At 45.5% G+C, this 12,564-nt stretch overlaps 1 protein-coding gene across 5 annotated transcripts in view; it reads right to left on the bottom strand.

The window, feature by feature from the left end:
- The window catches only part of LOC130296583 (KAT8 regulatory NSL complex subunit 1-like), a 129,075-nt gene that overhangs the window by 16,066 nt on the left and 100,445 nt on the right, over nucleotides 1-12,564 (bottom strand). For 4 of the 5 annotated variants that reach the window (XM_056548272.1, XM_056548270.1, XM_056548273.1 and 1 more), the window contains 6 exons: nucleotides 8,735-8,796; nucleotides 8,066-8,222; nucleotides 6,804-6,963; nucleotides 1,397-1,558; nucleotides 1,083-1,250; nucleotides 841-992 (listed from right to left, as the gene is read on the bottom strand). In XM_056548272.1, coding sequence (XP_056404247.1) covers nucleotides 841-992; nucleotides 1,083-1,250; nucleotides 1,397-1,558; nucleotides 6,804-6,963; nucleotides 8,066-8,222; nucleotides 8,735-8,796 — 861 coding nt within the window. The remainder of the gene's footprint in view (nucleotides 1-840; nucleotides 993-1,082; nucleotides 1,251-1,396; nucleotides 1,559-6,803; nucleotides 6,964-8,065; nucleotides 8,223-8,734; nucleotides 8,797-12,564) is intronic. The other variant, XM_056548274.1, reaches the window with a different exon arrangement.

Below are 12,564 nucleotides of genomic sequence, written 5' to 3'. Positions count from 1 at the left end.
AGGCAGGAAGGGGCCCTCCCGCTGTCCTGTCAGCTGTTCGGGATGCCGCGAATAGCCGCGGCTATCCCGAACAGCCCGACTGAGCTAGCCGGGAACTTTCACTTTCACTTTTAGCCGCGCGGCTCAGCTCTGAGCGCGCGGCTAAAGGGTTAATAGCGCGCGGCGCCGCGATCGGCGCTGCGCGCTATTAGAGGCGGGTCCCAGCTTCACTATGACGCCGGGCCCGCCGCGATATGACGCCAGGTTACTGTGTAACCCCGCGTTATATCAGAAGAGCAGGACCAAGGACGTACCGGTACGTCCTTGGTCCTTAAGGGGGTTAAGGGTCTATTCACACGTACAGTGTTCTGCACAGATTTGATGCGCAGGATTTGTAACTGCCGATTTGAAGCTGCGTTCAGTCATTTAGTTTACACTGAAATCTGCAGCAAAAAATCCTGCTTGGTGCTAGGACATGAGCAAAAATACAAAAAAACAGGACACCTGGCACGTCCCACTCTGAACGCTCTTCTCGGAAGTAGAGAGAAGATTGGGTGACCGGACAAAGGCGAATGGGAGCTGCAGGGTATTGGGAATATGCATAAGAAAGACCAAAATAATGAGGGGTCTCTTGTGCTTTAATAGCTGCAGATGTCCTTATACAAGCTGACAAAATTAAAGAAACAGCCTGTGCGAGGCAACGTGATAAGATGCTGATCATGGTTCACACAACTATGCATATAATGTGGGCCAAGAGTGTGACCGCATATAATGATCCTTCATACCACTTGAGGACAACACAAGACTAAGATTTTCTGTAGTGCAAGGGTTTAGAGTAGAAAGAAGGAAGGTCTCCCATACCGCAGCAGCGGCGGCGGCGGCAGCGCTGAGTGTTGCAGAAGTCGTCCCTTCAGATGAAGATGATAGTTGCCGAGATAAAGGCATATGAGACAGGTTGGGAAAGTTTTCTAAAGCAGGACTGGATCTACCACTCTCTGTCTCGTGTCTTCCTGCTGGGAAAAAACAAAAATACACACAGAGTTAGAGGCTGAAGGCTGAGAGTACAGATAACAGAGGCTCTGCACTAGATGTACCATACTTACCATCCCTCTCCAGGGGACTATAATGCCTCTTTTTGTTGAGGGGTATGGGAAGGGAGAGCGTGCGCTCTGACTTTAGGGTTGACATACGCTCACACTTTAAGGTGCGTTGTAAGGGTTCCAAGTGCTGTTTCAGGAGGGTCTCTGGGGAAGGCCTATGGACAGTCAGTCCTGAAAGAGGAAAAACAAAAACATAAGATTACAGAAAAGATAAAATAAGGAAAGGCCTGAAAGTAGTACTTCTCTAGCAGATGTTAGAACAGCTCCATCTTGAAGTACAGTACAGTGTTAAAACACAAGGGGCATATCACACTTACTGTGAGGATGGAAAATCCCAGTCGTTCTGTCTGTACGAGCACCCTGAGGGGTGGAGAGGACTTGATTTTGGGGGCGCTGTTTTAACTTTTTGCTGGATTTTAGCCTCTCCATCTTGTTGTGTGAACGAAGTAGGGAGTGAAGTCGTAGACCAACCGGGACATCTGTGGATACAAGACATACATAGCTCCTAATGTATGTGCCAGGCTTATCACAGGTACAGTGTAGTCAAAAGGTATTGGAAGAAATATTAGTGACAGGCTTGTCTTATAGTTCTAATACATTGACCCCCCGACCTACAATGGCACCGACATACGATCATTTCAACATACGATGGCCTCTCAGAGGCAATCTTCTGTTGAACGCAGGATCAACATACGATGCTTTTGTATGTCGGGGCCATCACATAAACGGCTATCCGGCAGCGCAGACTGCTTCAGCTGCCACCGGATAGCCGTTTACAGTGCCCCGTTTGCTCCGGTGATTGTCTCCTACCTGTTCTCTGGGCTCCGGCGCGTCCTCTTCCCAATCCCCCCCCCCATCACCGGCGCTCTCCATCGTCGTCATCACGTCGCCGCGCACGCCATCCCATCATCCAATAGAAGCGGCGTGCGTAGTGACAGCGACGTACCCGAGCAGCAGAGACGTTCCGGAGTGGCGGGGACGCGGCGACAGCGATGGAGCGCAACATCCAGGGCAGCGGTGACAGGTCTGGAGCGGCGGGGACAGGTGAGTACAACTTCCTATACTTTACATTGCACTGATCCCTCAACATACGATAGTTTCAACAAACATTAGTTCATTTGGAACGGATTACCATCGTATGTTGAGGGACCACTGTACATCTTGTTCACAGAAACACCAAGTTCACATAATGTTGATTTTTTTTTTTCATAATACAGCTATAAGGCTTTTTACGAGGCTTTCTAAAATTATAAAATAAATAAATCCATATTTAATAAAAAAAAAAAAAAAAACGCGTGTGCTACTTTTATCCATTTTGCGGATGGAATACGCCCATGGGCGTATTCCATCCGCAAAATGGATAAAAGTAGCACATGCTTCGTTTTTTAAATAAATATATATTTATTTTATTATTTTAGAAAGCCTCGTAAAAAGCCTTATAGCTGTATTATGAACCACAAAAAAAAATAGATAAAAAAAAAAAAAAAAAAAAAATGTAAATAGCCTCATAGCTTTGTATTATGAACCACGAAAGAATAGACGTATTAAAAAATATGCATGTACCTGCATTTGATCAGTACTGCATTTGTATTTTATTAGTATCTTCATTCATTCATTTTTCATAATTTGTTCTAGTAAATTAAAGTGTCATTCAATTTCCCGTCAGCATTTACTGTACAAAATATGGAGGGAATATGGATGAAATACTGCTGGTATTTTATCTGAAATGCTTCCGTATAATGGACATATTTCCATATATCCCTGTGAAAGCGGGCATAAAAAGGGAATCTGCCAGCTCTCTATGAGGCACGAAGCTGTACACATCAGAAAGGTAAGAGGGAGATAAAATTAACCATATGTGCATAGGTTCTGATTAGAGAGAGATGAGCGAACTTACAGTAAATTAGATTCGTCACGAACTTCTCGGCTCGGCAGTTGATGACTTATCCTGCGTAAATTAGTTCAGCCTTCAGGTGCTCCGGTGGGCTGGAAAAGGTGGATACAGTCCTAGCAAAGAGTCGCCTAGGGCTGTATCCACCTTTTCCAGCCCCCCGGAGCACCTGAAAGCTGAACTAATTTTATGCAGGAAAAGACATCAACTGCCGAGCCGAGAAGTTCGTGACGAATCGAACTTACTGTAAGTTCGCTCATCTCTAGTTCTGATGCCTGACAATTTTATAACTTACAGGTATAGTTAATGTTCTCTTCCTCTGGTGTACAGAACTTACAGTTTTCATTTAACATTAGGTTTTCTACATACAAAATACAAATGTCTGTTCGCACAATGCATTCTGGATTGTACTTTCCATTGCTGATTTGGGCTGTAATCCTTGGGTTTTACAGTTTGAACAACTAGGAGGGAAAGTGTGTGCAGGATGAAATGCCGTAGAGATAGCGCTGTTTTGCAACCTGTGGCTATACTGCTTTTGCAGAAACTAGCATGCCAGTTAGCGCATAATACACTGTAAATATTGCAACACCAAGATGGACAATCCATAAACTTATGCAAATCCGGGAAGCAGCAGGTGTCTCTAAGATCTGGATATGATTACATTTTAAGCTCCTACCTCCAATCTGTGGCATGTGGTAGGGGCTTCAATGGTATGAAAGCAAAGTCTTCCAGCTACATGAAACAATATCGGATCAAGTCAGTACAGTGGTCCCTCAACATACGATGGTAATCCGTTCCAAATGGACCATCGTTTGTTGAAACCATCGTATGTTGAGGGATCCGTGCAATGTAAAGTATAGGGCAGTGGTCTACAACTTGCGGACATCCAGATGTTGCAAAACTACAACACCCAGCATGGCCGGACAGCCGTTGGCTGTCCGGGCATGCTGGGTGTTTTAGTTTTGCAACATCTGGAGGTCCACAGGTTGTAGACCACTGTTAGAGAAAGTTGTACTCACCTGTCCCCGCCTCTATGGACCGTCACCGCTCGTCACCGCTGTCCGGGATGTCGCCGTCCATCGCTGTCGCAGCGTCCCCGAGGTGTCCCCGCCGCGCCGGACCGTCACCGCTGCCCTGGATGTCGCCGTCCATCGCTGTCGCCGCGTCCCCGACGCTCCGGCAAGGCCTCTGCTTCCCCGGCATCCGCGCTCTCCGTCATCACGCCGCTCCTATTGGATGACGGGACGGCGTGCGCAGCGACGTGATGACGTTGATGGAGAGCGCCGACGATGCAGAGGATCCTGAAGAGGACGCGCCGGAGCCCCGAGGACAGGTAAGTGATCGTCAGCACAGGGCACCGTAAACGGCTATCCGGTGGCAGCTGAAGCAGTCAGCGCTGCCGGATAGCCGTTTATGCGATGGCCCCGACATACAAAAGCATCGTATGTTGATGCTGCCTTCAACATGCGATGGCCTCTGAGAGTGATCGTATGCTGAAATGATCGTATGTCGGGGCCATCGTAGGTCGAGGGGTCACTGTACAGTATGATTGTACGAGGTCTCCTGTTCATCGACCTGCCAGTTATAACCACTTGTGATAAAGGGACAAAATCCTGATAGAAATTTGCTTTATCACTCAAGCAGATCACTATGCATTTAGGCCACATTGTCCGTACTGTGTGACATTTCCCAGTGTCTGAGAGACCAACTATAAACTAGAATGAGAGCACGAGGTGCACAGAGGTGATCCTCTGCACGAAGGGGTCGTCAGATTAGAAGAATGGCGCATAGTGATCCATTCTATACTGCAAGTAAAATTGGATGTCACATAACAAGCCTAGGGCATCGAACAGTATCTACACAAAATCATCAGTAGGCGCTTGCATGACACTGGGCTACGAGCCAGACGTCCTGCTACAGAAGCACCAATCACCTCACACCACCGCTCTTAAAGGCCATCATAATGCAGAGAAAGACTGAAATGGAGGTTAGAATAGAGGCCCATCCTCTTCAGCGATGAGTCTCACTTTTGTCTTGGACATAATGATTACCAAAGATTGTTCTGGAGACCAGTTGTCCTAGTACTGGCATTACGGAACGGGTTAACATATTGTCAGACCACTCTAAATTCCAAGTACAATAATTTGGTCATGGAACAAGCGGTACAGCTATTTCTCTGAAGTGCCCCATTACCAATTGTTTGACAATTCCAGGCTGCATATTGCTCGTTTTTACTGTCAGCAGCATGAATGTGCTACCATGGCCTATGGTGTGTATAGATTTGTCTCCCTTCTACCACACCTGGGATCTTGACAATTTGCATACCCAAGTGCATTCAGCGTGGCAGAATATTTCAACTATTTATAATCTCACTGATAGAATGCTAAAAACATGTGTGTATTTCTGCATTTTAATATTTTGTTTATATTTTTTTATCATTTGCACACAACAGCATGTCTATCGCTATCGATCCTGTGATTTCATTAGGCCATTACTTTTCCTTCTTGGTGTTGCAATTTCAAATGCTGAAGAGTGTATAAGTTGGAGTCTTGGAAACAGATCAGGAACACTAACATTCAGCACTCTAAAATGCAGTGTTCTCCAACCTGTGGTAAAACTACAACTTCCAACACACCTTGATATAGGGCTGGGCGGTATAGCGGTTCATACCGAATACCGACATTTTTGTGCTGCACGATATGAATTTTAACCCATACCGCAATACCGGTTGGGCCCCTCCCCCTCGGGAATGAATGAATGAGCCCAGCGCTGCCCATCAGGGAACTAGTCCCATGTCTGTTCTGCCCCCCCCCCCCCCCCAATTAATTATCCGCCCAGCACTGTCCCCATCAGGGTAAATACTGACATGTCACCCGCATGCACTGCCCTCCTCTTCCTCATGTTTGTTGTCGGCCGCCGGCGCGGACACTCTATACCAGTGGTCTTCAACCTGCGGACCTCCAGATGCTGCAAAACTACAACACTCAGCATGCCCGGACAGCCGTTGGCTGTCCGGGCATGCTGGGAGTTGTAGTTTTGCAACATCTGGAGGTCGGCCGGTTGAAGACCACTGCTCTATACTGTGCGGTATTCCCTATGCCCGGGCTGCAAAAAATAAACAAAATAAACTTTAACTCACCTCCCGTTGGTCAGGTACCGGCCTCATCTGCTTCCTAGTGAATGGAACGTCGGAGAGCCGTCAGCCTGTTCCGACGTCGGCCTTACGCTGGGGACGGGAACATTGGAGAGCAGTCAGGCCTTCACCGGCCGCAGCAATGTTCCGCCTCGGCCGCTGATAGGCTGAGCACACTGTCATGTAAGGAGCAGGACAGAGCTCCTTACACGACAGTGGGCTCAGCCTATCAGCGGCCGAGGCGGAACATTGCTGCGGCCGGTGAAGGCCTGACGGCTCTCCAATGTTCCCGTCCCCAGCGTAAGGCCGACGTCGGAACATGCCGTCAGTTTATTTTGTTTACCTTGTGTCAGCGCCGGCGGCCGCAACAAACTGCACAAGGAGGGCAGCGCTAGCGGATGACATGAGTATTTATAATTTGAGAAGGGGGGGTGGAGAAAATACCGCTATATACTGTGGAACCGCCAAAAGTTAAAAAAAAATACCGTGATACGCAGATTTGGTCATACCGCCCAGCCCTACCTTTATAGCCAGTTTTGCAAAAGCTGGAGACCCACAGGTTGGGGAACACTACATTACATGGTGTCTGGTAAGCTCAGTTTGTCATAGTGTTGATGCGTTTGAAGAAACAACCAGAATGCAGTACTAATCTGTCTAGTGTGCGAACTAGACACATTGAATACAGCAATCCCACACTTACCAGCAGGAAAGGAGAGCACAGGATGAATAGCTGGATCCAAAAGGGTCAGACGTTCAGAGAGTGGATCATTGTACGGAAACTGGCTTGAAGCCCCCGGGTAAGTGACACACATTACGCACGATGAGGAGACCTCACAAGACCGCGGAACACTGCGCTGAACCTGTGCAGATGGCAGCAAGAAAAAATACTAAGAGACACCAGCAGAGGGCAATAAACATTCAGTTTTCCCCCACAACAAACAATGATTCATTTCCTTTATTTATGCGATTGAGTCACTTGGTGGAGAAGTTGCTCAAGAATTACACATTTGTACTATTTTATGGATTTTTACTAATGATATCCTTTCATTTTCTAGGTTAGGTTTCATAATTCTGCTCAGCTCCACTGAAATATTCAGGACTCAGTTGCAACATCTCAAACACAGCCTGTAGAAAAACATAACACTGTCCTTGAAAGAAAGAAGCTATTTCATCTATGGACAACTCAACAAGACGACCACGCTTTCCAAATGCAGCCAGCAGGGAAGCTGCAGCAATATTCCATGTTGTAAGCATGGTCTTAAAAGAAATAACCCTAAAAAGAATCTACAGCAATGCACTCCAACCTGTGGCTCTACAGCAGCTGCAATACTACAACTCCAAGCATGCCATGACGGCCTTAAAGGGGTATTTCTGCTTTATACATCTTATCCCCTAGCCAAAGGGGACCCCCGTGATCTCTGTACAGCCCCCGGCCTTTGCAAGGCGCTGCCTCCGAGACAGGGATGTGACGTCACGGCCACGTCCCCTGGTGATGCCACACATGAATAGAGGGGTTTGGTGTCACTAGGGGGCGTAGCCGTGACGTCATGTCCCCGTCTCTGAGGCAGCGCCCGGCATAGAATGCAGGGGGCTGCACAGAGATCGCAGGGGTCCCCAGCAGCAGGACCCCTGCAATCATAGATCTTATCACCTATCTTTTGGATAGGGGATAAGATGTATAAAGCCTGAATACCCCTTTAAGCTGCGGGAAGCATATGTGCATTGCTCTTTGTGTATGAAGCACTGCCAAAAAAAAACAAAAAAACCTGTTTCCAAACCAGTGATCTCTTCATTTAGAGTGGGTTTCACCCCTGAGCGATGCACTTGACAATCCTAACTAAAGCAACAATGGTTATTGTTTAATTCCCGCAACCATTTCCTTATGTACCATCATTTTTTTAAATAAACTTGTTGTTTTGCATAGTAATAAATGCCACATGTAACTCCGTATTTATCCCTTACCTTCCTGTGGAGTGGTAGAAGCCTGTCTGGTCTCACTACCCTCCTTCTCTTACAGTGGAGGACTGGTCTCGTTCTTGCACAAACACAGCTGTTATCCACCATGGTGGCCGTGGGCTTACTCTGGGTCTGCTCCTCCAACTCCGAGCGTGATGGGAGCCTGTTGGGAGAACAAGAAAAATAATTATCTATGCCTATATAATGCCAATGCATATGATGAAGTAAAAAGCAGAACTCCAAGGTATAGATGGGATACACGGGCGCTCAACTGCCAGGTAGTAGAACAAACGTTTATTCACCCATAATGCAACGCATTTCACAGCACAGCTGCTTCATCAGGCATGATGAAGCAGCTGTGCTGTGAAACGCGTTGCATTATGGGTGAATAAACATTTCTGTTCTACTACCTGGCTGTTGAGCGCCCGTGTATCCCGTCTATACCTTGGAGTTCTACTTTTAACTATATCTGATGAGACGTAGAGTGGCTGCTGACACCTTATTTCTATTCTACACTTTGATCCATTGTTGCACTTGGTGGAGTGTAACCCACTGTGATAAGCGCGATATCCACCTGAATTGTCTTTTGTGCAACAACGGTATCACACTATGGAGCGCTGTCTGTCTTTTGTTTCTAATGCATATGATGAAGAATTTAAAAAGTGTTATACTCACATAGTAACCACTCCATTGATGGGTTTCGGCAAGATTTTAGCCTCTGTAGCTTCTGGATTAGCCTATAGAAAAAGTACATAAGGATAGTGTTTAGGCCCATCAAGGATGAGGAAATCTCCAGACAATCTGGCACAGTTACAGGGCGTTGAATCATGCATTAGTAACATGTGGCTGAAGTCTCGCAAACAACCTGCAGGGGGAGACAGAGCTCAGGCACCAGGGACTGTACATTGACCACTGTAGTGCCAGAGGAATGCTGGAAATATTCTGCAGTAATTACACCAGATGGGAGGGGTGTGAGAAAGCAGATTATAGGAGGCATGACAATAGCTAAAATAAAAGCTTCTCTTTATATGGGGACAGAACATATGCTCACTCGCAGGTACAAAACATTCACACTTAAGATGAGACACCAGCTTGTAAAGTGCTTTAAGATTCAGCAACATGCAGAGGAGGCTTAAGGATGAAGTACAAGCAGATAAAAGTATAAAAACCTCCACTGCAAAATATGATAAAGTACAAATAAAAAAAGCTATTCAGACCAAATCAATCTGGTTGTGAAACTGCTTTATATAGAAGGGAAATCTTGAGGAATAGGAGATTACCTCCTCTCCCACCTAACCCAATGATACCATTAACAACATTCAATAAGGAAATTGCTATTTATTCATTATTCCCAGTGCCTTATGCAAAACTTAGGGTGGAGCGAAAACTATACTGACTCATTGTGGAACAAATGCAGCACATGCACCAATAGAGTCTCTACATTGGCGCGATTTAAGGCTACATTCACAGTGTACATTTGGGGTAAGTATACGTCAAATATACCCATACAATTCCATTCACATGATGTGGGCCAAAAGTCACTTTGGCCTCCTTCTAGCCAAGTGTTTCCCAACCAGGGTGCCTCCAGCTGTTGCAAAACTACAACTCCTAGCATGCCCGGACAGCCTTCGGCTGTCCGAGCATGCTGGGAATTGTAGTTTAGCAACAGCTGGAGGCACCCTGGTTGGGAAACACCATTCTAGCCACTATACCTTTCTGATGTTTTATAGAACAGAGCAGCAGTCTGTAGTTCCACACAGAGGCATCCAGTAGAAAAACTTCTACCATGCAACATAGACAGGAACAATTGTAAACCTACACAGTGACAACACCCCCCATGTACACCTCTCTTGGTAACTTCAAAACAAAGTGTGAACGCAGCTCAAGGAGTCAGTCATGCAGAAAGCCTATCCAAGTCACTAGTGCGGCAGCCAGGGAGACAGAAACATGAAGCTTAACCCTAATGACGAGCGCTGTATATGTACGGCGCTGCTAAGCACGCACAGTGCCGTACATTTACAGAGCTGCGTTTCATGATCATCGCGTCTCCGGACACGGAGATCAGGCCGGGATGGGCAGCCATCCCGGCATATCACCCAGGGGGGTTATGAGACCACTACACAAAGTGGTTTCCAAACTGTTCTCCTCCAGTTGTTGCATAACTACAATTCCCAGCATGCCCTTTGGCTGTCTGGGCATGCTGGGAGTTGTAGTTCTGCAACAACTGGAGGCACACTGGTTGGGAAACCCTGTTTCCTAACTCAGTGTTTCAACACCAGTGTGCCTCCAGCTGTTGCTTAACTAGAACTCCCAGCATGCACGGTCTGTCAGTGCATGCTGGGAGTCGTAGTTTTGCAACAGTTAGAGGTTTGCCCCACTCCCCATGTGAATGTACAGGGTACATCCACACGGGCGGGGGTTTACAGCGAGTTTCCCGTTTTAAGTTTGAGCTGGGACAAATTTTCCGCTGCAGCTCAAAACTCCCAGTGGGAAACGCACTGTGAACCCCTGCCCATGTGAATGTACCCTAAAAGCACTACACTACAAAATAAAGAGGAAAACACTACATATATGCACACCCTTACACTGTCGCGCCATTGACTGTCCAGGCATGCTGGGAGTTTTGCAACAGCTGGAGGCACCCTTTTTGGGGAACACTGGATATTTTTGGTGGAAGGTCCACCCCTCGCAAATCCCTAATTTAGGCCTCAAATGCGCATGGTGCTCTCTCACTCCGGAGCCCTGTCATATTTCACAGCAACAGTTTAGGGCCACATAAGGGGCATACCCCTTGTTATATTCCTTGAGGGGTGTAGTTTTCCAAATAGTGTGCCATGTGGGGTTTTTTTTTTTGCTGTTCTGGCACCATGGGGGCTTCCTAAATGAGACAGCCCCCAAAAACAATTTAAGCAAAATTTGCTTTCCAAAAGCCTAGTGCACCCACAGAGCACTTTATATCCCCACATATGAGGTATTTCCTTACTCGAGAGAAATGAGGTTACAAATTTTGGGGGACATTTTTACCTATTACCTCTTGTGAAAATTAAAAAATTTGGGGTAACATCTGCATTTTAGTGAAAAAAAATATATATAACATTTTTCATTTTCAAGTTCCATTTTAACAAAAGTTTGTCTATCACCTGTGGGGTGTTAAGGCTCACGGTACCCTTTGATACATTCCCTGAGGGGTGTAGTTTTCCAAATAGTGTGCCTGTGGGTGCTTTTTGCTGTTCTGGCACCATGGGGCTTGCTAAAAGCAATATGCTCCCTAGAAAAACATTTCCGTAAAATTCGCTCTCCAAAATCTTATTGGGGGAGATTTATCAAAACCCCTCCAGAGGAAAAGTTACTAAGTTGCCCATAGCAACCAATCAGATCACTACTTTCATTTTTGAAAAGGCCTGTGAGAAATGAAAGAAGCGATCTGATTGGTTGCTATGGGCAACTCAGCACCTTTTCCTCTAGGCAGGTTTTGATAAATCTCCCCTATTGTTCCTTCCCTTCTGAGTCCTCTAGTGCTCCCACAGAACACTTTACATTCACATATGAGGTATTTCCTTACTCGAGAAAAATTAGGTTACACATTTTGGGGGGCTTTTTCTCCTTTTACCCCTTGTAAAAATAAAAAATATGGGTCTACAAGAACATGTTAGTGTAAGAAAAAGATTTAGAATTTTCGCCTCCATCTTTCTGCTATTAATGTAAAAAGCCTAAAGAGTTAAACTTTCTGAATGTAATTTTGAATACTTTGAGGGGTGCAGTTTCTAAAATTGGTTCATTTATGGGGAATTCTTACAGAAAGGCCCCTCAAATCCACTTCAAACTTTACTGGCTCCTGAAAAATTCTGATTTTGCATTTTTCGAGAAAATTTTTGCATTTTTCACCAAAAAATTATGCAAGTATCGATGAATATTTACCACTAACAATGTACAATGTGTCACGTAAAAAAAAAAATCTCAGAATCAAATTCATAAGTAAAAGCATCCGAGAGTTATTAATGCTTAAAGGGTACATCTCATCAAAAACTTTTGATATATTTTAGATTAATGAACGTTGAATAACTTTCCAATAGCATGTTAATGAAAAATATGCTTCTTTCTATTGTATTTTTCCCGATCAGTCCCGTCAGCAAGCATTTCTGACTCATGCTGGAGTCCTAAACACTCAGAGCTGCCAGCCTGCTTTGTTCACAGCCAAACAGGCTGTGAACAAAGCAAGCTGGCAGCTCTGAGTGTTTAGGACTCCAGCATGAGTCTGAAATGCTTGCTGCCAGGACTGGTAGGGAGACCCCTAGTGGTCATTTCTTCAAAGTGGAAAATTAAATAGAAAGAAGCATATTTTTTTATAACATGCAATTGTAAAGTTATTCTGCATACATTAATCCATAATATATCAAAAGTTTTTTTGATGAGAGGTACCCTTTAAAGTGACAGTGGTCAGATTTGCAAAAAATGGCTGCATCCTTAAGGTCAAAATGGGCTGCGTCCTTAAGGGGTATTCCAGG

This window comes from Hyla sarda, chromosome 12 (assembly GCF_029499605.1).
Source record: "Hyla sarda isolate aHylSar1 chromosome 12, aHylSar1.hap1, whole genome shotgun sequence".
Classification (NCBI taxonomy): Eukaryota; Metazoa; Chordata; class Amphibia; order Anura; family Hylidae; genus Hyla; species Hyla sarda.
Note: the sequence above shows the minus strand (reverse complement) of the source record. Positions and strands in the feature narration are given on the sequence as shown.